This window comes from Ornithorhynchus anatinus, chromosome 20 (genome assembly GCF_004115215.2).
Source record: "Ornithorhynchus anatinus isolate Pmale09 chromosome 20, mOrnAna1.pri.v4, whole genome shotgun sequence".
NCBI classification, from domain to species: Eukaryota; Metazoa; Chordata; class Mammalia; order Monotremata; family Ornithorhynchidae; genus Ornithorhynchus; species Ornithorhynchus anatinus.
The window spans coordinates 24,945,981-24,970,105 of NC_041747.1; the positions used below are offsets into that span (position 1 = coordinate 24,945,981).

A 24,125-nucleotide genomic window follows, 5' to 3' on the forward strand; every position below is an offset into this window, starting at 1 on the left:
CTTTCTTCTCATCAGGTACCACCATTCTTTGACTATCCTGGGAAAATGCTTAATTTAGATGATTTATCAAACCTGTTGATCACGACTGATTTTCCTGGTCTGAATATCAATTAAATTTCAGTGTCATACAGTAGTGACACTTCAAAAAAAAAAAAAAAATCCATGACTACATATACCACAGTTCTTGTGTTCCCTCTGGTGGGGTAAAATTTTAAGGAACAAATGCTGTGTATTCACCTCCAAGGGTCTCAAGTGCTGTACTTGTTTTCATGTAATCCAATAATCAAAAGTGCATATTTGGTAGTTTACATAAGCAAACCTCTTTTAAAAGGCAGTGTTCTAAATAATTATTTGTGTGGCACTTTATAGTATTATCAACCCAAATGCCATGGTCTAGTAATACTAATAACAGTTGCAGTATTTATAAAATGCCTACATATGCCAAGCACCAAACAGAGTGCTGGACCTTAAAATACAAGCAGATCAGCCACAGTTCCCATCCCTTATGGGGCTCACTTCTAAGAGGGAAGGGGAACAGTAACTTTATCTCCATTTTTACAGTTGAGGAAACTGATGCACAGCAAAGTGACTTGTCTGAAGTCACCCAGCAAGTGAAGACAGGATGAGAACCCAGATCCTTTGATTTCCAGGTATGTACTCTTTCCACTCAGCTATGCTGAAACCAATCCCACAAAAGAGTAAGGCATTCCCAACAAGGCAAACTAGATGTTTGGGAAGCTTTTCAGGACACTAGAATTCCAGGCAGGGAATTACTTTTCAAGGAACCCCGGAGGAACCCTGGAGTCCTGAAAAGCCTTTCAAACTGCTCAGAGTTTTACCTGTGCTCTACTTATATTCAGTCATGATTGGAAAGGCCAGTCAATCCAAAGGTGGATTGGGTGGAAATATGAAAGTGTCAATATATCTGAAGTCAATCGCTTGCTTAAGACGTAGCATTTGACTTCTGGAAGAGGCTATTTATTTTTCCCTCAATATTCCACTTTATTCCACTTTAGATTTGGGCTCACTGCCATCAGTAAAATAAGTGTCTGCATCTACAATACTTGAGATTTTATTGTCATTATAAAGGTTTACTAAATATTTTTTATGGTATTTGTTAAGCGTTTACTATGTGCCAGGCACTGTTCTTAGCTCTGGGGTAGATACAAATTAATCAAGTTGGACATAGTCCATGTCCCACGTAGGGCTCACAGTCTTAATCCTCATTTTACAAATGAGGTAACTGAGGCACAGAGTAGTGCAGGTCACACAGCAGACAAGTAATGCAACTGAGATTAGAATCCAGGTCCTTCTGACTCCCAGGCCCGGGCTCTATCCACTAGGCACACTGCTTATGCATTCCAGTTTAAGAATCATCTTTTAAATACAGTATTTAAGTTTCTTCGTGTGATTGAATGTGTGATAAGAATTTACAGAAATAGTACCCTCTTACAGAGAGGTCAGATAGGCAGCGAACCCACCCAGCTCCAGCCCATCAAACAGATAAATGAAATATTTATCCTAGGTAAAAACATCAAATTTCGGTGAGCTGAGAATAGGGGATAAAATATGTGTTTCATATTCAGTTAAATTGTCCTGGAGGGTGGGGAAATCACTCTATTACTATTCAATTAAGAAAAGTTTTGTGGAGGAACGAGAATTTACATGGGAAAGAGAGGACCTGGGTTCTAATTCTGCCTCTGCCACTTGTCTGCTGTGTAACCTTAAGCAAGTCATTTAACTTTTCTGTGCCCCAGTTCCCTCATCTCCAAAATGGGGGTTCAATACCTATTCTCCTTCCTACTTTGACTGTGACCCCCATGTGGAACTTTGTATCTGTCTCAGAGCCTAACTGCTTAACAAATAAACAATTATCATTATTAGTAGTAATAATAATGATAATCAACAAATCAGTGGTATTTATTGATCAGCCCTGTGGAGAAAAATTATTAAAGTTTGGGACAGGAGCAGAGCTGTGCATGGCTAGGCCTCCCTCCCCTTTAGAGGAACCCCTCTGAGGATTGTCAGAGGGCTCCACTGCAGCCATCTTGGAGGGACACACATCTTCTTCTCTTAGCACCTCCACAGCTGATGTTCTGAGTTAAAAATAGTCCAGTGTCAAGGGGAAGTACAGATGGGTACCGAACTATGTTCAACAACGATATTTATTAAGGGCCTATTGTATGCAAAACACAATAGACAATTTAGAGAGTAATAGTAATATCACTGCGCCATCCGAGGCTTAAAGTATATCTCTAACTTCATTTTACGATGAACTAAACAGAACACAAAGTGGTGAAGGAGGAAAAGTGCCCTCTAGACTGTAAACTCCCCTTAGATTGTAAATTGGTTGTGAGCCGGGAACGTGTCACCAACACAGTTATACTGTTATACTGTACTACCCTAAGTGCCTAGTACAATGTTCTGCACACAGCAAGTGCTCAATATATGTGACCGATTGATTGACTGATTGAAGTGACTTGCCCAAGGTCACACAGCAGACCAGGGGCACAGCTGGGATCAGAACCTGGGGGCCTGACTCTCAGAGCTCTATTTGGGTTGGGTGGTGAAAATGATTAAAATGACAAAATACATTTTTGTCTTTGATAAATGAAATTTTAGAAGACTGTACTTTAAGGCGATTTCAGAATTTAAGAAACAAATCAGGTACTTTTTTTTCCAGTAAAATGTTTATTCTTTAAAAAGTATCCCAACCATTATCCAAAATTACTTTACAAGTTTATTTGGGAAAGGCAATACTTACAAGCAGCGTGGCTCAGTGGAAAGACCCCGGGCTTGGGAGTCAGAGTTCATGGGTTCAGAACCCCGGCTCTGCCCCTTGTCAGCTGTGTGACTGTGGGCAAGTCACTTCACTTCTCTGTGTCTCAGTTACCTCATCTGTAAAATGGGGATTAACTGTGAACATCACATGGGACAACCTGATTACCCTGTATTTACCCCAGCGCTTAGAACAGTGCTCTGCACATAGTAAGCACTTAACAAATACCAACATTATTATAATTATAAAACATAGTTTCAGTTTAAAATTTTAATCACAAATGTTTTAAGGAATCTCCTGAAGACAAAGGCAAACACTTTGATACTAAGGCCAAAATTAAGAATTTATTTCCTCCATTCACATTACTCTTTTAATCCAAAAACTAATTTGAGACTTTTCAGACTTAAAGGTTTATTTCTAAAACTAAACAAAACTTGGTCCTGTTTGAAGCCTTGAAATTGTAACACATTTCTTCACAATTCTAAAACTTAAAATTATTCTTTTTGAGGTATTGAATGCTCATTTCCATCTCAGGTAAAAGAGAGAATCAGACAGTTCCAACCTTGGTTCTTTATGAATGCTCTGTGATTCCAAAAAGGTCAGTTTGTGGGCATATTGACCGGGAACAGGCATTCTAATTACGCCCTGAAAAGTAATCATTGTCAGCAATTAAGAGATGATCTTTAATTCTTGTCCACATCCAGTTCAAAATGATGATTTCTAAATTTTCCCAGCTTCCACTTCCATACCCAATTTTCCTCTAGATATCTTTTCCACTAATGCATAGAGCAGAATATATTAGCACTAAAAACCTCAACCAACAGAGGGCTGTATCACACACTGAAAAGAAAAAAAAACCCAAGACACGCATTATATTGCTGTAGCACTACCTGAAGGAGATAAGAGGCAATGATTTTAAAAGCCAGTTTTTAACTGGAACTCAGAAGCCTAAGTTACAAGGGAGGAAATGGAGAAAAAAGGTAGTTTCCACACCTCCCAGACACATTCATACTACTTCTTCTTTTAAGGTGACAATATTTTCTGGACCTTAAAGTGGGGCATTGGTGGGAGATACAAAGGTGGAGCTTTGTTCCGAGAATGGAGGAGCCTCAAAAGGGAGACCAGAGGAAGAAATGGAGAGATAAACCAAGAAACAGACGGACAGATCCGAAAAACACAGAGCGAGAAAAATAGTCAGGAACACCAAGATGAAGACAAAGGCATAAGTTGCTTGTATGCATTTGCATACACACACACAAACACACACAATTAGCCAACACTTAACTAGAGAAGCAACAAGGCCTAGAGGATGCAGCAAGGGCTGTGAGTTAGAAGGACCTGATTTCTAGTCTCGGCTCCACCACTTGTTTGCTGTGTGACTTTGGGGAAGTCACTTAACTTCCCTGGGCCTAAATTCCCTCATCTGTAAAATGGGGATTAAGACTGTGGGACAGGAACTGTGTCCAACCCGATGATCTTGTATCTGTCCCAGCACCTAGAACTGTGCCTGACGCATAGTAAGCGCTTAACGAATACTGCAATTATTATTAGAGAAGAAAGGAGAGAATAGCACAAATGCTGCTTTCCCTTTGTTACCATGGCTGTCACTGTTGCTTCTGCCAATTGTCCACCTACTTAGGCTATTCCCTAGAAGTTCCTAGACCAGCTACCCTGGGAAAAGTCCCAGCTGGTCCAGGAACCTCGGGAAAGCAGGCGATAGAAGAGGCCAGGGCAGTGAGGGTTGTGATGGCAGCAGGAAAAGTCAGGATAGGATAGTACAGGTCAGCATCCAGTCTTAGAGCACCGGTGAGTAATAATAATTGTGGTATTTGTTAAGTGCTTACTACGTTCCAGGCACTGTCCTAAGCACTGGGCTAAATGCAGGTAATTGGGTTGGACACGGTCCCTGTTCCACTTTGGGTTCACAGTCTTAATTCTCACTTTACAGATGAGGCAACTGAGGTCCAGAGAATTGAAGTGACTTGGCCAAGGTCACACAGCAGACAAGTGGCAGAGTCGGAATTAATAATAATAATGTTGGTATTTGTTAAGCGCTTACTATGTGCAGAGCACTGTTCTAAGCACTGGGGTAGATACAGGGTAATCAGGTTGTCCCTCATGAGGCTCACAGTTAATCTCCATTTTACAGATGAGGTAACTGAGGCACAGAGAAGTTAAGTGACTTGCCCACAGTCACACAGCTGACAAGTGGCAGAGTCGGGATTCGAACACATGACCTCTGACTCCCAAGCCAGGGCTCTGTCCACTGAGCCACGCCCAGGTCTTCCTGACTCTCAGCCCCTTGCTTTCTCTATTAGGCAACACTGCTTCCAAGGGACCCGGCAGAGGCTAAAGTGGAGACACCCCACTGCTAAATTGATTGTGTAAGCTGAAGTGGAAATTTTAAAGAGCTGTTTTTAAAAATCCAAGGCTCTCACTCACCGGCCAGTTGGCACATCTTATAGGTAAGTCTTTGCATATGGTCTGGCTTCAGTCTATTGTCATTAAAATATGTGGGACTGACAATGCCTTGATGGACTGAATGACCGATCAAATAAAAATCATATCTACAGAAAAAGAACAAACTCAACTCAAAGAAAACTGTGGCCACAAAATATGTCCACTCTGAAGAGAAATTTCTCCATAAGCAATGTAATTTCACTTTAATATCCAACTGCATTTGCCATTCAGGGCAAGTGACCTCTGAGTCCACCATAAAGCCCACAGGTGGATTCTCCAAAGCCTTCTGTGGAATTCTGTGAAGAATTTGGCAATACTCTTCTTTCTGACCACAACCACTGACACTTTGGGACTTGGAAAGAAGGATCAAATGAGAGAACAAAAAGGAATGACAATCTGACATTTTCCTATTGAGATCCCCAATTCAGAGCATTTAAGATAAACCAATGAGCTAGCCAAAAAGTTTGGCTCAGATCTGCCCTGAAATTCTGACAGAAATATGAGCTCAGGGTGTTATGCTATGTGGTTCACAGCTGCTCTTATTCACTCTACATACCAAAAAGTTCAATGCACAGCTATACAAACGCTTCTTGGATACATCATTCTTAACTAGTTGCAGGCTCTTTGCAAATTTCTAATCCTGGAATGGTATGCAAGTATAGCAGTCAAAAAAGCATACTCATTGCATGTCTCTAAGAGTTATGTTGGATTTGCTATAATTTGGATTTAAGCGCGCAGAAAGACAACTTAATGTTCAGTTACCTGCGAGAGCTACTGAATTCTCTCATAGTGTTAAGCAGCTGTGGAACTTCAGAATCAACCACTCTTTTCAGTTGACCGTCCCCAACGCCATCTCGATATACTATTTTGCATGAAGGCAACTCATGATTAAACATCATCCATTTGTTGAGAGCTCCTAAGAGACCTGGCATAAAAAAATAAAATAGTTACCATATGTCAATGCTTTATTACTCACCAGAGAATAATATGCACTTTTTCCCATTTCTTCTAAGTACATACTTTAGTTCTTAAATCTGCCGGGCACAAATACTTATATTTTAAAATTGTGAATTAATATTCTGTTGTTTCCCAGTTTTCTTAATAGCCATAACTCTGAAGAAAAAAATGAGCTGACGCTTTAGTTTTTCGACTACCACTTTTCTTGGAAGACAGCCCAGTCTCCGCTTTAAACTATTCATGTTCACTACAAAAAAAGTTAGGACATTGGCTTTGGACTTACACCACTTTTGCAGTTTGAAGAGCGGAGGGGAAAAAAGCAGTAATAGGAAAGCAACTGAAATTGTAATCCATGAGAATTCATTTTAGGAGTAACCAACCCTGCAGAATAATATGCAATTCTTCTTAGTAGATGATACTATATTATCATCATAAAGTCATAACTATCCATTAGAATGTTTTGTAGGCCATTTATAAGTCCATTATTAGCACAAAAATCACCACACTAAATTTTATAATACGGCGAGAGCATACTCATAATCAGTCATAGATTGGCAAGTTTAGCCACACTTTGCAGTTTAAGACTACAGATAGCACTTGGTTACTAAAAGGTGAGTAAAAAAATATCCCCTGCTTCCTGGCCTTGCCTGCCATTAATCCGCAACATCACCTTACTTAGGGAGTCACATTAGTGCAGTTGCCTGAAAGTAACTCTAACCCATTCTCTTTTGCAGGTAGTTGGTTTCATCGGCTTAGCTGCCCTTCATCTTCACTATCACCCCAGGGAAGGGACTTCTCTTTAGTCCCTTCTCTCTGAAACTGACAGTACTGAATGGATCTACTGCTGAAACAACAGAGAAGCCTCACTGGATTGAAAAGGTGGGCAAAGAAATCGATTAGCGTTATAGTTGCCGTAGCTATTTTGGCTGCCCGCCATTAATGAGCTCTTTTTCATACTGGGTCTGTCATATCACGGAACATCTCAAGTGGTTCTTTGGTAGGAAAGCCTCCCCACTGATGGCAAGGCCCTGCAGGCAAGACCAAGACCAGAACGTGGATTTTCCTGCTTCCAAGGGCTCTGTTCTTGACACAGGGTCTGTTCTTGACACAGGGTCAATAATTCCTTATCATGATCCATATGGACTTGTTGCTCTCAAGAGCCTAGGAAAACAAACAACGCCAAAGCTAATTCTTCCCGGAAAAAAGATAAATGCATCAGATGTAAAAGAAACGTGTTCCATCTAGTACCTTTCATGCAAATTTTCAAACCATCTGCAAAATCAGTCCCTGTGTTCTGAAGGATACAGCGAGAAAACCACCTAAAAATGAGGCAGAAAACAAAGGTAAATGAATAGTTTTCATTTTAGTATTTGAAAGCACATTGCTTTAAACTGTTTATTCTACTTTCTTCATAGTTTCACTCTTTACTCTTCACAGCCTTAATGTGAAAAATCTCACAGAGAAAAAGCTTATTAAAGAAACAGGATCATAGTTACAGAACATGGACTAGGTTTAATGACTATTACCTCTTCTTCCTGAACTTTTTAAGCTTTCCAAGTAACTTCTACAATGCATCCTTCTAAAAGGAAACTTCAGGTATGGGATCATCAAGGTTTTGTCATTAAAAATTGTTTCTATTGTTAATACTAACTGAATCAAAAATCTACTAGGGTAAAAATTTAAATCGCTTTAAAATTTGAAGCTACGACTACTACAAACACAGGTGGGAAATAAATGTTCTAAGAAAACCCACTGACAAATTAAAAGCCATTCCACCAAAACATCTAAAAATCCATTAGTCTAGGAAATACTTCCTGTGGCAACGAGGCAATAAATCAAAAGGCCAATGATGACATTTATTAAGCACTTACTATGTGTCAAGTGCTGTCCTAAATACTGGGTAGATACTAGGAACACTGTGCTAGGAATTGCATATGCTATAGAGGAAGTAAAAAGTACCTTAAGGGAAGGAGATGGGACAAATTCAAATGCTCAAACATTAATCAATACATATAAGACAAATGACATAAATAACAGCATGGCCTAGTGGATAAAACACGGACCTCGGAGCCAGAGGACCTGGCTTTTAATCTCCGGTCCACCACTTGCCTGATGTGTGACCTTGAGCAAGTCACTTAACTTGCCTGTGCTTCAGTTTCCTCCACTGCAAAATGAGGATTCAAAACTGGGTTCTCCCTCCTACTTACACTGTGTGAGCCCCATGTGGGACAGTGATTTTATCCAGGCTGATTAATCTGTATATCTACCTCAGAATTTGGAACAGTGCTTGACCCAGAGTAAACACTTAACAGGCACCATAAATATATATGTATATTTAGGAATATAAACAACAGAAATATCATCTTGCAGATACTTTACCAGTAGTTCCACTGTTTTCAGAAGGGGACCTAAACAACTACCCCTCTTATCCCTGAACCATTCATCAGTGGAACTCGTTACATACAATTTACAGTTCTTTCCAGAAAAAAAGTCATTATGCTATCAATACAAGATTGAAAGAAAACTTCTTCTATTATAACAATAAAATTAGGAAAATTTAGTGTTCAGTCTAGTACATAATGATGGAATCTCCCATTGGTAACAATGTGAATGAGACTCAGTCCTGAGATCTGAGGATTAAGAACCTGACTGCAAGGACCAAATGTAATTATTGGATTTTGCAGTGACCCTCACAGTCTCTCGTCTTTGCCAGAAAAAGAGCAGAGAACCATGAATAAGTGGGCTCATGTAGAGTCCGTAATTCAACCAAATGAAGATGGATAGATAAGAAATTGTAATGTGTAATAAGGTGGTATATGCATAAATTCATGCATTCATTCATTCATTCATTCAATTGTATTTATTGATGTTTACTGTGTGCAAAACACTGTACTAAGCACTTGGGAGAGGTACAATATAACAACAAACAGATATAATTCTGCCCACAATGAGCTCACAGTCTAGAGGGGAGAGACAGACATTAATATAAATAAATAAAGATAAATAAATAATAAACAAATCCCACTGGTAGAAGGAATAGTTATATAAAAATGGAGAATAACTTCTTAATGAAGGATGAAAACCACTCCTTGTTTTTTATTAAACATGGCTTGGCATTTGCAGCTACAAATATCAGCCTAAAAATGATTATTGGCTTTCCAGACTAAAATGAGAAAAAAAAAAACCTGGTAATTCTGGAATTGGTACTGGCCACAAGTCCAATTACTGAGCTTCTCTTGTTCAGTGAATCTTTACAGGCATCAATCCCAACCACCAAGAGTGATTTTAACTGTGAAATTCAAGTTTGCATAATTTAATAATTTAATGAAACCTCATTTTAATGTACTTCTCCAAACGATTATTTCATTTTCAAGAATTAGCAAAAATTTTCAGATGTCTTTAAAAAAAGTATAAGCTCTGTTAGAGTCTCTGCAAGGTGGGGATTATGATTGGAGAAGGAACATGATATCTGGAGAAGGAATGTGGCACCTAGAGAATGGAAAAGAACTGATGACAAGGGCCCAGAGTCTCTGTCCCAAATTTATCACATCCTATGCCTGACATCTCCAGTTGTTGAGATGCTAGACACATGGCAAAGGACAAATGGTATTGTAGGGAAACCTGGCTTTCCATCTGCCGTGCATAGAGCTCCTTCATAACTCACATTCAAAGGTTGCTCTGGTGTTTTTTTTCTTTTTAAACTGGAGATGTAATACTAGGTGAGAAATGGTATATTTCATTTTAGAAGATCAGAAAAGATTAAAATTCTTTACATTTGATAACTAAACCTAAAGTGCTGTGGAATATTGCCATTAGGGTGGGAAAGAGGAGTGAAGGGAGGAAAAGTAGGTTAATTTCCCTTCATTCTTTCTTTCCCTTCCTCCCAAGTTTTTTATCCTTTACCCTCCACTCCGGCTCCAGTATTTTCTCCTTCTCCTCTGTTATTCACCTCCCTCTCTTTTTTCTACCATTTTCTTTCATAAGTTCTGCTCATAAAGAATTGACCGAGGGAGATATTTAGTCAGCAGGCAAAACGCCGACCCACTGTCCGCTGGCCACTTAGCAACTGAATCTTAGCCACCCCCCATTTTTCTCCCCGCCACATACTTCCAAGAACTCCCCAGGTTACAAGATCACTTATCATTGCTCATTGTGAACTTTTTAGAGAGCAAAAGTTTCCTGAGGGGACTGTGGGATTGCTCTTTGAAATTTCGAATTGGGTCCTATGACTTGTTTCCCACCATGCCGAAAAGAAAGCTGAATGAAGTTACTAACAATTTAATGAATTGCCGAACATCATTTCCTGAGCCAACTATAGCTCTTTGACGTGTAACATATTTCTCAGGTCTGATCCCTTTTTAGAAGCAAGAGATAAATAGCACTTTAGAGATTGGAGGTAAGTTGGCTTCACCCTCAAGCATGTGGCAATTCTACACTTTCCATTTCCTCTGCATGGCTGTGTTCAAGTATACATCCTTGTCTTACTGAGAAAAATGAAATTTATGACATAGCCATATAGCTAATAAAAGGCCCCATATAGTTCTGACACACTGCTGTGTAACTTAACAACTCGATTTACTTGTCAGAAAACAGAACTCAGGGACCAGGTGGACAGTGCGAAGTTCCAGACTGTCCTGTCTTCTTTTTAAGTAGGATACTAGCATAGGCTGATTTAAATCAGTCAAAAAGATATCATAGTTCTGTAAAATGAAGCATTAACATTGAAATCATTAATCAGGGGAAAGAGAATGCTACCCGTAGGAAGTTAACTCTGATCACATGCTACAGATTATTCCAAAAGTTGTACTATACAAAAAGATAACTCCAATCAAAATCCCATACTGATAAAATTACTACCTTGTTTTTTAGGGGCAGAAATGTTATTTGATTTCTAGCCATAATTATATAGCAATGCATTTCTATTATCATTTCCTTTAATCATTTGGCGGTCAAATTTGGGGTGTATCTTAGTCTACTCAGCATCCTCTAACAGCTATTCTCAAATGCCTATATTAATTTTCCAGTCCAGCACCCAGAACTACTGCAATTACAGTTGGTGGAATTCAGAGACACCACATTATATCAGTTGAATAATCAATGGTATTTACTGAGCGTTGACTAAGTACTTGGGAGAGAACAGTGCAACAGAATTAGCAGACGGGTTCCCTTACTAAAAGAACAAGAAAAGAAACCAACCAGGCAGTGCATTTAGAGTAGGTTCAAACGATTGCTTTAGCTAAGGTTCAACTTTGGTGGTAGGGTTACATAAGAACCACTTCTTCAGATCTTGCCCCACTGTGAATGCAGTTTCACTTTTGAAGCTGTCCGTAAGTGTTGGAGCTGTGTGTCTCACTCCTCTCCTCTTACATTCAGCAGCTTTTGGAAACATTTCAGAGAAGGATCAAAGAACACAAAGAAGCCCTGTTACAAGGCTTCTGCCAGTTCCAAAGGGTGAGCACAAAATGACCTGCTGCATCTTCACTGGGACGCAGGGAGAACGACAACAGCAGAACTGGCCTCAACCAGAAATTGGGCTAAATAAGCGCTCACTTCATAAGAGAGCTCAATAAGAGAAAAAATGATGGGGTTTCTACTCAAACCCCTTGAAGTACACCTAGTCTAATGAGAAAAAAATTGATCAAATGAGCAGCAAGTAGAGGATGTTCAGTAAGTGTTGAGGTGAATTTAGAGGTTACTTATTTTGAAGGTATTTTTTGTAACTTACCTGTTTATAATAATCACCATAGTTGATCTCAGTGTCATCATGTTTCAGAAACTTGTCATTAGGTTTCACTGACCAATCAATTTCGTCTATATGATAGATTTTGTTATTATACCTGATAAAGGTATCAGAATTCTTTAAATTGGCTTTCAAATAGCAAAGCACAATTAAAGATTAAAATCATTATTTATTAACAGTAAGACAATCGAACTAAAAAAATTTAGTTATTAGTAGCAGACGCAAGTGAGCAGAGAAATTCCCTATGATCTTTTTTCCTTAAGAACTGATTGAACAGTTTTCCTAAAATAACGGTTGGCGGGTGGGTAGTTACACTGTCCTAATATTCCAAGTCCAATCAGGGAGCGATGTTATTCTTACTGTGAATTTAAGCCTCTTCCTGATGTATGAAAAAGTTTACAATCAAAATAAAATACAACATAAAATGTAAACCCCCACTGCTTTCTTCTTCAGTATAACCCAACTCTGTGAAATCTTCATGGAATTGAACTATTTGCCATGATGAGCAGATGTATTTGACGGCTAATTATATTTTAATTTTTATCAAGTGAATTACATTTTCTAAATAAAAGAAAAACCTCACTATCAATAGCCCAGATGAAAAAAAAGTCAATACCATCAATTATTATTCTGGGAATGATAATAGACATTTTTTTTAAGATTTTTCCTTCTCCTATTTCTATTTACTGCTTGACTTTGGACATTTTCAGTGCTTCTTATCTACCAGTTCTATCAGAGGGGAAATGTGAAAAAGAAATTTTACTATTTAAAGTGAAACATTAAAAGTACTACAAAGGTGAGAATGAAATTTCTGGCTAGACTAAAATTGTTCGATTATCTCTGGATATCATTTAAGCATATGTGGTTATCTTAGAGATGATTCAAATAAAATAGAATGCAGCATTCTTAATGACAAGCAAAGCCGGTTGGACTGGGGGACTCTGTGGTGGTGCAGGGGAGTGTGTTTGCCAAAGGATAGGCTCGGCTTTGAGGAGGCACCAGCCCCTGCCCAAGGCTATAGGACAGGGTCAGGCTGCAGTGTGCCAGGTGGGCATCAAATCCTACTTGTGAACCGAAGTGGCTCCAGGCAGAGCACAGGGAAACTCGCTCTGAGCAGGAACAGGGAAACTATCTCGTATTCCTGCTGCTCCCATTCTTTGAGCTGGCAGGATGTGGCCATTTTCCAAAGGCAGTAAAATTAGGAAAAGCGTTTCATTTTCTCAACATTGCCTGAGAATTTTAGAGTTTAAGAATCCCAGTGAAGAGGAAAACAAAATAAAACACCAAATGAATTCCACATCCTTTTTATCGGAAGCTCTTAACGATATTTGATTTACTCTTGTTAGTCCGATTAATTATTTACGCAGTGCAGAAATACATCAAGAATTGCTCGTGCGACATTTAAAAATGTCACAGAATTTCTGCATGCAAAGTACTGAATTTACATTTTATGAAAGCATTAATAAGTGCATGTATTTGTGTAGGGGTTTGTAGCTAACCTAAATTACACTGATATAATTGGTATTCAGAGATGACGCTAGTGAGGGTGCTATATACTGAGTGTTTTATTATCATATCAGTATTCTTCAGTCTCCTCGGTGACTAGGCCCAGGTATGTCCATTATTTATGCTGTAAGCCTCCATCATCGTCATCAACATTATCATCATTATAAGCTGGAAAGACTTTTACACTGCTGTCACTCTAGTCAGTCAAATAATCATTTGTATCGAGAGCTTGAGCGTCCAGGATTGTATAAAGGTACACGATGATTTCTCTAGACTTGCTAGAAATGGGCCACTTAATAAAAAATCATCTAAAATTCACTATCTACACTTTTTTCTTCAAGTACGGGCATAAACATTCAATAATTACTCCCATCTGTTAACAGGCCACCCTGCGAGGTCTGCCCGGCAACTGCAGGCAGATTTTGCCACTGAACTCAGCCACGTGGGACTGAAGAATCCCAGGTGAACTGCAAGCATCAGGCCCAGGCACTGACTCCCTTGAGGTGCATCGGGTTACATATTTAGAAAACGGGCAGGGCCAGCAGGGAGAACGATCTGGTCAGGCTTAGCCCCGCTCTGCTGCTGAGGGCTGAGCCCCCAGAACAGGCTGTGTTCCCTCCTGGAGCCCTTCCCTGCCCCCCCAGAGCTGGGTGGGACTTGGCGTACAGGGTGATGGGTGAAGGGTAGGAAGATGGAGGTTGGTCCATTGACCACTGGTTGAGTTTGTCATTTGCTTCACTGGTGGATTTGTATCCACCACTCTCCCCATAGCTCGGAGGCAAGTGCCCAGGCTGAGGAGTTAGAAGTCGTGGGTTCTAATCCCAGCTCCACCGCTTGTCAGCTGTGTGACCTTGGGCAAGTTACTTCACTTCTCTGTGCCTCAGTTACCTCATCTGGAAAATGGGGATGAAAACTGTGAGCTCCACATGGGACAACCTGCTTACCTTGTATCTACCCCCACACTTAGAAGAGTGGTTGGCACATAGTAAGCGCTTAACAAATACCATCATCATCACCATCCCCTCCCTCAAAGTCTTACTAAAATATTATCTCCTCCAGGAAGCCTTCCCTGACTAATAATCTCTCCTCTCCCCACCCTACTCACCTATGCAGTTGATTCCATACCCACCAGGCACTCTGATACTTACCCTACCCTTACCCCGTCAGCGCTTCTTTACGTATCCTTTCTTGTACTATTTCCCCGATCCATAATTTATTTCAATATTTCTTTCCCCCTGTGGACTGTAAACTCCTGGTAGGCAGAGATCGCATCCACCACTTCTGTTGTACTGAACTTTCCCAAGTGCTTAGTACATTGTCCTGCACACATTAAGCACTCAGTAAATACCACTGATGGCTTGATCGATTGCCTTCCCTACTTGCAATTTATTTTAGTTTTTCTCTCTCCCACTAGATTGTAAACTCCTCAAGGGCAAGAACCCTATCTACTTATTCTATTGTACTCTCCTAAACGCTCAGTACAGTATTTTGCACTCACTAAGTGCCTAAATTCAGTTGATTGATTATAACTTGTGGTGCCTGTCCCTCTTTTCAGACCTGACTGTTGGTTCTTGTCTTCCTCATACCTCTGTGTCTTCAAAGCAACCTCTGTTCAGATGACATCAAGCTAGGTAATGGTTTTGGTTTTTTGTTTTTGGTGCGTTTCTTTGCTGGAATGATCTAACATTGTGCTAAAACAGGTTATTCAAGACTGTGCTTCACTTTGCCAATGAAATGTTTATTCTGCCTTTTGTACTTACCTACGCCTCATTTCACTCCACCATTCGCAACTACTTGAATAACTGATATGTGCAACACCTCCAGGAAACCAGCAGAGCTAAAACCATTATCTCAGATTTACTTTGCAAATGTACTCAATCATTAATATTTATTGAGTTTGAACTGAGTACAAAGGCAAAATTCAGTAGGAGGAAGAACCAGTCACTTCCCAGATCCCTACTTTAAAATCCAAATTATGATCCAAGCCCTCGGGAATGGGTGCATTCCTAAGAGGTAAGGGGGGAAAAGAAAGAAGCCTCAAGTAGAAGCCTCCGTAAAACAAAGGTCATCCAGAAAGCCTTCCTTAGCAATCTGGTTGGCCAGACATCCATATATCAGACTAGCTGGTGTTCCCTATCTCTATGACATGGGGTCATAGTCTAAATAGGAGGGAGAACAGGTATTTAGAATGTTTCTCCAGGGATACCTCTAATTCTTTCCCCATTTTGCCCCAGAGACAAACATTCTCCTCCCCTCCCAGGTCCTTCGGAACACTACACTGCTTCTGAGCCATGGATCATGGTGGAAAGAGCTGAAGTGGAGAGAGGTTGGGCTCTGAAATCAAAATTCTGACCATCGAAGCATTTATTACTAGGTCTGTAACTGGCAAGGGGCAGACCGGTGGAAACCGGGTGACTGGTCACCCTACCCAGATTCCAAGATTGAAGATCTGAAATTGAATGAGAAGCTAAAATAACCTACTTTATTGTACTTCTTTCCTCTCTTCCCTGACTACCTGCATTCTTTTTTCTAGAATGTGAATGAACTGAAAACTGAATACCTAAGAGGTTTGACTGTCTGATGATACAGAACTCCTCTCCTTACCTAGAGTTGAACTATGCTAAATTCATTTCTTTTAGTTTGATCCTTAACCTGTGTCCAACCCGATTACCTTGCACCCACCCCAGTGCTTAGAACAGTGCCTGGGACATAGTAAGCGCTTTACAAATACCATAGTTTGGGGGGGGGTTTTAAACTATGTCTTCCTGACTTTTGTAGCCTGCAAAATGAGAAGGACGAATCGTCTTTTTGTTCCTGCTGCACTAGGAATTAGGAATTTCTATCCCCCTGGCAGGACTTTAGGCTCTTGTTGTGCCCCTTCAACTAACAAGCCTTCCCTCCACAAGTCCTCCCCCACCAAACTAGAGCAGCTTCTGTGGTTAACTCTACTGGATTTCTCCAAGCCCTGAATACAGTCTCCTGATCAGAGTAAGCGCTCAATAAATACTACTGACGAGTACTTCCGGCCCAAGAATAGCAGGGCCAGTTTCAGACTGTGAGGCAACAGCTTCAGAGCTCACCATTAAGGGTAAAAGGGCAGCTACAGGACAGCAGCAGTAGAAAATTTGAAAGCGTTCAGCACCTTTCCTCCTGAGTCAGAAACACAGGGACCTGGGAGGGGAGTACAATGGTTCTGCATCAGTGCCCCTCCAGAGAAATGCTGTAGGCCTGGGAATTTGGGCTGATTTCTGTGTGACATCATGAAGAATGAGATAGGGTGGCCAATTTTTCCCCATCTGTGGTGGCCAAATGTCTGGATTACAAGACCGGGTTTAAGGTTCTGTCCCCTCAACCCAACCATGAAGGCTGGTGATGCTTATGGAAGCAAGCCGGGAGCTCCTTCTCACCTACAGATGACTATGTCACCTTCAGAGGACAGCTACTGAGCTCACCTCCTCCAGGAGGACTTCTCAGCCTGAGCCCTCCCTTTCCCTCTGCTCCTCCTCCCCTCCCCTACTTCCCTCCCTCTGCTCTATCCTCTTCCCCCCTCCCCGTAGCACTTGTATATATTTGTACATATTTATTGCTCTATTTTATTAATGATGTACATTTATCTATGGTTCTATTTATTTATTTTGATGGTAGTGATGCCTGTCTTCTTGTACCTGTCTACTTGTTTTGATTGTTGTCTGTCTCCCCCTTCTAGACTGCGAGCCTGTTGTTGGGTAGGGATTGTCTCTATATGTTGCCTAATTGTACTTTCCAAGCGCTTAGAACAGTGCTCTGCGTACTTTTAAGCGCTCATTAAATACGATTGAATGAATGAATGAATGAATATGGGGCCCCCCAAAATCTTCCCAACACAGTCACTGAGCAGTCAGGCTGACTGGGGTCTATGTGAAGCCTCTGTCAGCCTTTATAGCCAAGCCGGGAGCATTTCTCTCCCCCATCTGGCCCCAGGGCATGATGGCCGGTTCTTTGAGCCTGGAGAGAGCATCTGTCTCAGGACACAGCAGGTCCTCAAAACTCCACCCTCTCAAAGCTCTTCCCCAAGTTTGTTATGCCTTTCTTCAAATAACCAGATTTTCCAAAAGTGGAAGATGAGCCCAATTATTCCAGGAATAAAATTGTTTATAAATGAGTCCCTTCTGTTTTTTTCCAGAGTGAAGAGAAGCATTCATGGACTTCGAGAGCCTTTTGGAATGAATCGGGGAACTGTCTCATATTTCTCCCGAAATGCTCTCATTCCTGGTGAGGCTCCTGACTTCCATGTCCTGTGAATTCATTCTGGATTTGTTTCCATGACTCTCTTGTAAGTAGGCTGAAAATTTCAAACTGGAACAAAGAGGTTTTCTTTTCAAAGAAGCCACTTTTAAACATTAGGTCCACAATTTCCACACAATAAACAGGGGAAAAATATAACCCTCAGTCATATTACATGAATAATTGTATTGACATTGTTAATTCTGAATAATAATAATGATGGTATTCATTAAGTGCTTACTATGTGCCAAGCACTGTTCTAAGCACTGAATATAGGCTAGAACTGCTCGATTTGATGTTAGGATTATTTGGGCTGTTAAAATTCCCCGAGATAGAATACACGCGTTGCATAAGCCTTGTAAAATCAGATTCAGCAGCAACGTGGCTTAGTGGAAAGAGCTCGGGCCTGGGAGTCAGAGGATGTGGGTTCTAATATTGGCTCTGTGAATTGCCTGATGTCTGACCCTGGGCAAGTCATTTCACTTCTCTGTGCTCCAGTTTCCTCATATGACACAAGACTTCAAATCTATTTTTTAAAAAATCAAATTGGATTCTCTTAAAATCTCTCAGGCAATAGGCCTTGGAATTGCCCATTAATTTTCAGACCTCTTGGAGCCTGTGCTCCAGTCCCTTCATTCTCCAAGCCCACCGAAGATGAGCACTTAGGAATATCGCTTTCTTTCCACTGCACAGTCCCATGGGAGCAGAAGGGGTGGGAGGATGAGAGGAATAAAAAAACTGTTTCTGTTTTCAGTGTGTTCCAGAACCACAAACAGAGCAGCTAGCATCTGCGCTCTCTGGTTCCTCCAAGTTCATTCTCCAGGCCCAGGCACACTGTGAATGCCCAAGCACTCTTGGGAGCACACTCGGGCATTCATGTAAAATGTAACGTGGCAACAAAATGCCGCAAACACCGAGGTCACCCCACCGTGCTGACTGGGAATTACTGCGCAACCTACCATTAATTATTGTAGTACTGGGCCCAGTTTGGGTCAGACTGTCGAAAGGATTATAGAAAAACTGGAAAATGGCCAGAGAAATGAAATGAAAAAGGATTAAAGGAATGGATAATAGATTATATGATGAAAGAAGTAATGTAAATGGGAGCATTTAGCCTGGAGAAAGAAAGTTAAGGATGACAATAATTGTCTGGAAGTACAAAAGGTTTTTATGAGGATACTATTTAGTTCTTCGGGTCCACAGAGAAATGAGCATACATTAAAGCAGGAGAGCTTGCTCTTGGGCATAAGAAAGAAGCATCTTAACCGTCAGATTGAGAAAACACTGGACTGAGGGAAGTTTAAAATCTCTAACCCTGGAGAGATGTTTTAAGAAGTTTGGATGGTTGGTTTCATCATTTACCTGCCTGGAGGGAGGCCTAGTTCAGATGACTTCTCAAGGGGTTTTTGTTATGTTTTGGGAGCTTTTTGTGGGGGGAGGGAAGAGGTGGGGGAGAAGGATTTTGATATCTGTTAAGCGTTTACTGTTGTCAGGCACTGTACTGAACCCTGGGGTAGAGACGAGACAATCAAGTTGGACAAAGTCCCTGTCCCACATGAGTTCACAGTGTTAATCCCCATTTTACAGATGAGTTAACTGAGGCACAGAAAAGTTAAGTAATTTCCCCAAGGTCACACAGGAGACAACTGGTGGAGCCGGAATTAGGACTCAGGTCCTTCTGACTCCCAGGTTCCATCCGTACTGCACTTTCTTGGAAAAGAAGTTAGATGCAGCTTTATTTGCCACAAAGTTCCTTAAATACCTTTCTTGTGCTCCCTCTAAGCACTGTATTTTCTGTGGGGCCAACCTGTGATTTACAAAACAGGAAGAGAGGCCATTAATTCAGAATGAAAACCGGCTGGCTTTAATTTGTCAATAGTTTATAAACATTTCATTTAACAGTTTAGCCTGATCTTTAAACACCCCAATTTGCAGATTTAACTCACATAGTTTCTTGAAATACATTTCATTTTCCAACTGAAATAATTACTGCCTGCGAGGTGTGTGCTGTTTATTTAACAACTGATGACTGGTGGCATTTTATCACAGCATTTCCTATACAAGTATTCTAGGAGCATTAATGTCTCTAGAATCTCCAATTTACGGTCTCTAAAAGGGTTAAGTAAATTAACTTCAAAAACTGTTTTTAAATTTAACACCTGACCAAAGAGTATACAAAGCTTTGGATATTTATTACCACAGCAACATAAAAATAAATGCTCTCATCAAATACTGCAGTTCAGGAGTACCTCGAATATCTACATATGAACCTGATTTGGAAAATAAAAATCGAATTAAACAATCAGCTCCAAATAATCTTTCTTTTCCTATTTAACCCTAGCTAAAGGGTAAAACTGACAAAGAAAAAAATACCGGCATAAAAATAGTTGGATTTATTACAAAAGAACTATTAGGAAATTCACAGTAAAGATATTAACAACTGACCTTGTATGAATGAAAGCAACAATTTAACTTGACCACTGACAAACTTCAAGATTAGCGTGTGATTTGGTAAACTTTCCGATTTTCTCCAACTTTGATCACTGAAGCTAAGCGCTAATAGTCGATAGCCACCATGGTCAATTTAAATATGACGCTGGCTTTCTGAACGTTGTCCCTCTATTCTGTAAGCTCATTGTGGGCGGGGAATGTGTCTGTTTATTGTTATATTGTACTCTCCCCAGCGCTTAGTTGAAGTGCTGCGCACACAGTAGTCGCTCAGTAAATACAACTGACTTATTTTCTCTCCCACCGTCCCAGCCCTTCATACGTGGTATCCCCTTAAGGAGTCACAAGGCTTTGGCTTTATTAGGTGTCCTTTGCGCAGCCCGCTGTGTGGTTTCTTGGCCCACATCTCACCCTGGCATTACTTTTGAGGCTTCAGTGCCCCTTGGGCTATCCTGGAGATTTAGGTTAGGACTGAGGTAATAATAATTATGGTATTTGTTAAGTGCTTACTATGTGCAAAGCACTGTTCTAAGCGCTGGCGTTGATACAAGGTAATCAGGTTGTCCCACTTGGGGCTCACGGTTTTCATCCCCATTTTACAGATGAGGTAACTGAGGGCCGAAGAAGTTATGTGACTTGCCTAAAGTCACACTGCTGAAAGTGACAGAGTCAGGATTAGAACCCATGACCTCTGATTCCCAAACCCGTGATCCTTCCACTAAGCCACGCTGCTTCTCTAGATGGAGGTGGCAGAACCCATCACACTGAGGATGACAGTATTCTCCAGGCCAGGCTAGTTGCCAGTTTGCTGGTGCCAAGGACCCTTCTGGGTGTTCAATTGACTTGGAAAAGGAGAATGGTAAGGAAAGGAGGGTTTCAATCTGGTCCAAGTCGCTAAGGACCTGCCTAGAGCCAAATGGAACCCAAAAGTCATCCTCACACCTCCAGTGCACTCCTGGATCCCGCACTGTAGCTATTAGGAAGGTGGTGTGGCCTAGTGGAAAAGAACCTGGAAGTGCAAGTCACTAACTCTGGATTCTAATCCCAGTTCTGCCATTGACCAGTCCACTTCACCAGCCTGTACCTCTTTTCCCCATCTGTAGACCGGAGGTGGAATAATTTCGAGGAGGCCCGTACGGGAAAGGAACTGTGTCTGATCTGTCTTGTATCTAACTCCAGAATTTAGCTCATTGCTTGGCCCACAGTAAGCGCTTAATAATCACTATTAACCAAATAGTGGCATTTACTGAACACCTACTGAGTGCAGAGCTCAGTATTAAACACTTGCGAGAATACAAGAGAAACAAGAAAACATGTTCCCTGCCTTCAAGGAGCTTGCATTCAAATAATATTTTAGGGCTCCTATCGGCCAACAGCTTAACGAAGGAGATGGTGAATTGGCTGCTACATGAGGAAGTTCTCAATTATCTTAGTGAATCCCAGATGATTACAGCATCGTCTCATTCATTCATTCAATGGTATTTATTGAGCGCTTACTATGTGCAGAGCACTGTACTAAGCGCTTGGAATGTACAAATCAGCAACAGAGGCAGTCCCTGCCCATCGATGGGCTTAAAGTCTAATCAGGGGAGACAGACAGAAACAATAGCAATAAACAGAATCAAGGGGATGAACATATCATCTCGACCGAAAGCTCACTGCGGACAAGGAACGTGTCTACCAGTTCCGTCGTACCACACTCTCCCAAGCACTTAGTAAAAGCGCTCTATACACAGCATCCAATAAATACCACTATTTTAGGAACAGAGACCATGGTTTTTGACTACTGCAGCCATCCAACAATTTAACAACAAGACATCATCCTCGACAGAGCTTGGGTAGAGAGCAGGTGTTGCTGACCTGAGCCGCGTTGTCTTTAATGTCTTTGGCCACAGTCTCCCTGATGTCAAATGCCAGGGAACTTGTGTTTGGTCCATTTTGGAGTACCTGGAATTTGGGTGGCTGTTTACATTGCAATACAACTTTTGTATAATCCATTTTAATCCCAAATCTTTATTACTTCCATATGGCCAAGGAGTGAGTTGAGGTCCATAGAGCTTCTGAAATCATATCTTCTTCAGGACGAATTCGCTGATTTCTTTTCTCCCCATCCTATAACATCTTGCCCGCATTAGCTCCTGTGGACAGGGAACATGTCATTTTGTTATTTTGTACTTTCCAAAAATCTAGTGGCACTTAGAGGCATTCCATCATATTTACTGAGCGCTTACTGTGTGCAGAGCACTGTACTAAGCATTTATACCTATCTGCGACAGACTTTGGGTAGGGACTGATGCAGACAGATAACCCAGCTATGGAAGCCTCCTCCATAGAGATATATAGGTATCTATCTTAAACTGTATTATATCCTCCGATCCAAAATTTATTTCCCCCACTAGAGGAACGTCTTTGAGCAAAGGAATCCTATCTACTAAGTCTAATGTACAGCGCACTTACACACAGTAGGCGTGCAATAAATACTACTGATGGATTCATCATGGGAACCGTTCAGGTGAATTTATTAGACACATCATCCATGGTATTTACTGAGCGCTTACTCTGTGCAGGGCACTGGACTAAGCGATTGGGAGAGTACAATACAACAAAGTCGGCAGACACGTTCCCAGCCCCTAACGAACATTTAAGTAGAACCAAGACTCCCCTTCAATGTTGCTGCAACCCCAATCTATTATCCTTCGGCGAGCTACTAAACGTACAGAAGGCCACTTACTAATGAAACGATTACAAAAGAAAGTACAAAAGAAATGATTAGTCACGCTCTCCCTGAATGGAAAGGTGTTGACCCGAAAGAGAACAGCCAAAATCATATTCTGGTAAACCAGTTTAGCTACAAAAATAGACTTGTAAATCAGCTAGTAAGTACTAGTTGGGTTTCTTTCCCTCTAAAGGTCTTCTCTGTAAAGGAAGCTTAATATCTAGATAAATTAACGTAATAAATATAGAAAAGATAAATCTTCTCCCACGATCATAGACCATAAAATGTTTTTGGCTTCATGATTGCATTATGCTCCCCGATAAAATTTTATGTACTGCGGGTGATGCAGGGTTTACGGATGTGTACGGTAATCGATCGATCGGTCGTTTAAAGCTTATACAATATGACTTTCCAACAGTACTCAAGACACAAGGTCACGCTTTAAGTAGAAAGCGAAACTCCAATGGCCACAGACTTCCATGCCTAATGAGACTTCCGGTAAACAGTCTGGTTATTAGGGAGAAGGGACTTTTCTGCCTGATTTTCACACGTCTTTTCTAGCTTATTACTGTTTCCATCCCTGGGGCGGTCATCAGACAGCGACCCTCTTCGGGCAGCTCTCCTCGGTCTCCTCTGTCGACGACTTCTAGGCACTCGGTAATTGGGGGTAACGCATTCTCGGCTCGGTCACTGAAGGAAGGGGAGACAAGGCACTCGGGTTCTAGAGGTCACCGGAGGGAGGCTGTGGTCCCGGGAAGGTCGGATAAAAGCGGGAATTCTGAGGTCAGGATTTTGAGGAGGCCTCGGGTGGGGAGACACTGGCCGCCGACACCGGGGGTGGTGGCGGAAAGGTCCGCCCGGCTCTGCCCTCCGGACAAGTGGCGGTGGCGCTCGGTGAATTTTTTCCCACCTTTGTCCACCAACAGGTCATTCTTTGCAGCTCGACGCCGAGTCTCCCGCGCCCGGGGCCCGGCTACGGGAAGGGCGCCGCCACTCAGGTCCGACGGTCACGCTCTCCCAAGGACCGGGGGGCCCATCGGGCCGTCGCCCGCCGGAGGACGCCACGGTCTCGGCTCTCGCTGCCCGAGGCCCACCCTGGAAGGGGTGCGTCTCGGGGCGGCCGCGGAGGGGGAGACCCGACCCCTAACGATGGTATTGGTTGGGCGCTCACTGTGTGCCGAGAGCCCTTCTAAGCCCTGGGGTAGACACGAAGTAGTCGGTCCCACGTGGGGCTCACAGTCTTCGTCCCCCTTTTT

The 24,125-nt window shown here is 41.6% G+C and overlaps 1 protein-coding gene across 1 annotated transcript; it reads right to left on the bottom strand.

Moving 5' to 3' along the window:
• Positions 1-3,298: 3,298 nt before the first annotated feature.
• Positions 3,299-12,283, bottom strand: PIWIL4 (piwi like RNA-mediated gene silencing 4; the record flags this gene model as incomplete). The annotated part of the gene is given in 11 exon segments (XM_029048540.1): positions 3,299-3,440; positions 5,227-5,346; positions 5,455-5,531; positions 5,534-5,591; positions 6,002-6,155; positions 7,445-7,515; positions 9,382-9,485; positions 10,492-10,550; positions 10,776-10,896; positions 11,922-12,033; positions 12,252-12,283. Coding segments are annotated over 11 exon segments (1,050 nt in total), but the record flags the coding sequence as incomplete, so codon positions are not given.
• Positions 12,284-24,125: the final 11,842 nt, after the last annotated feature.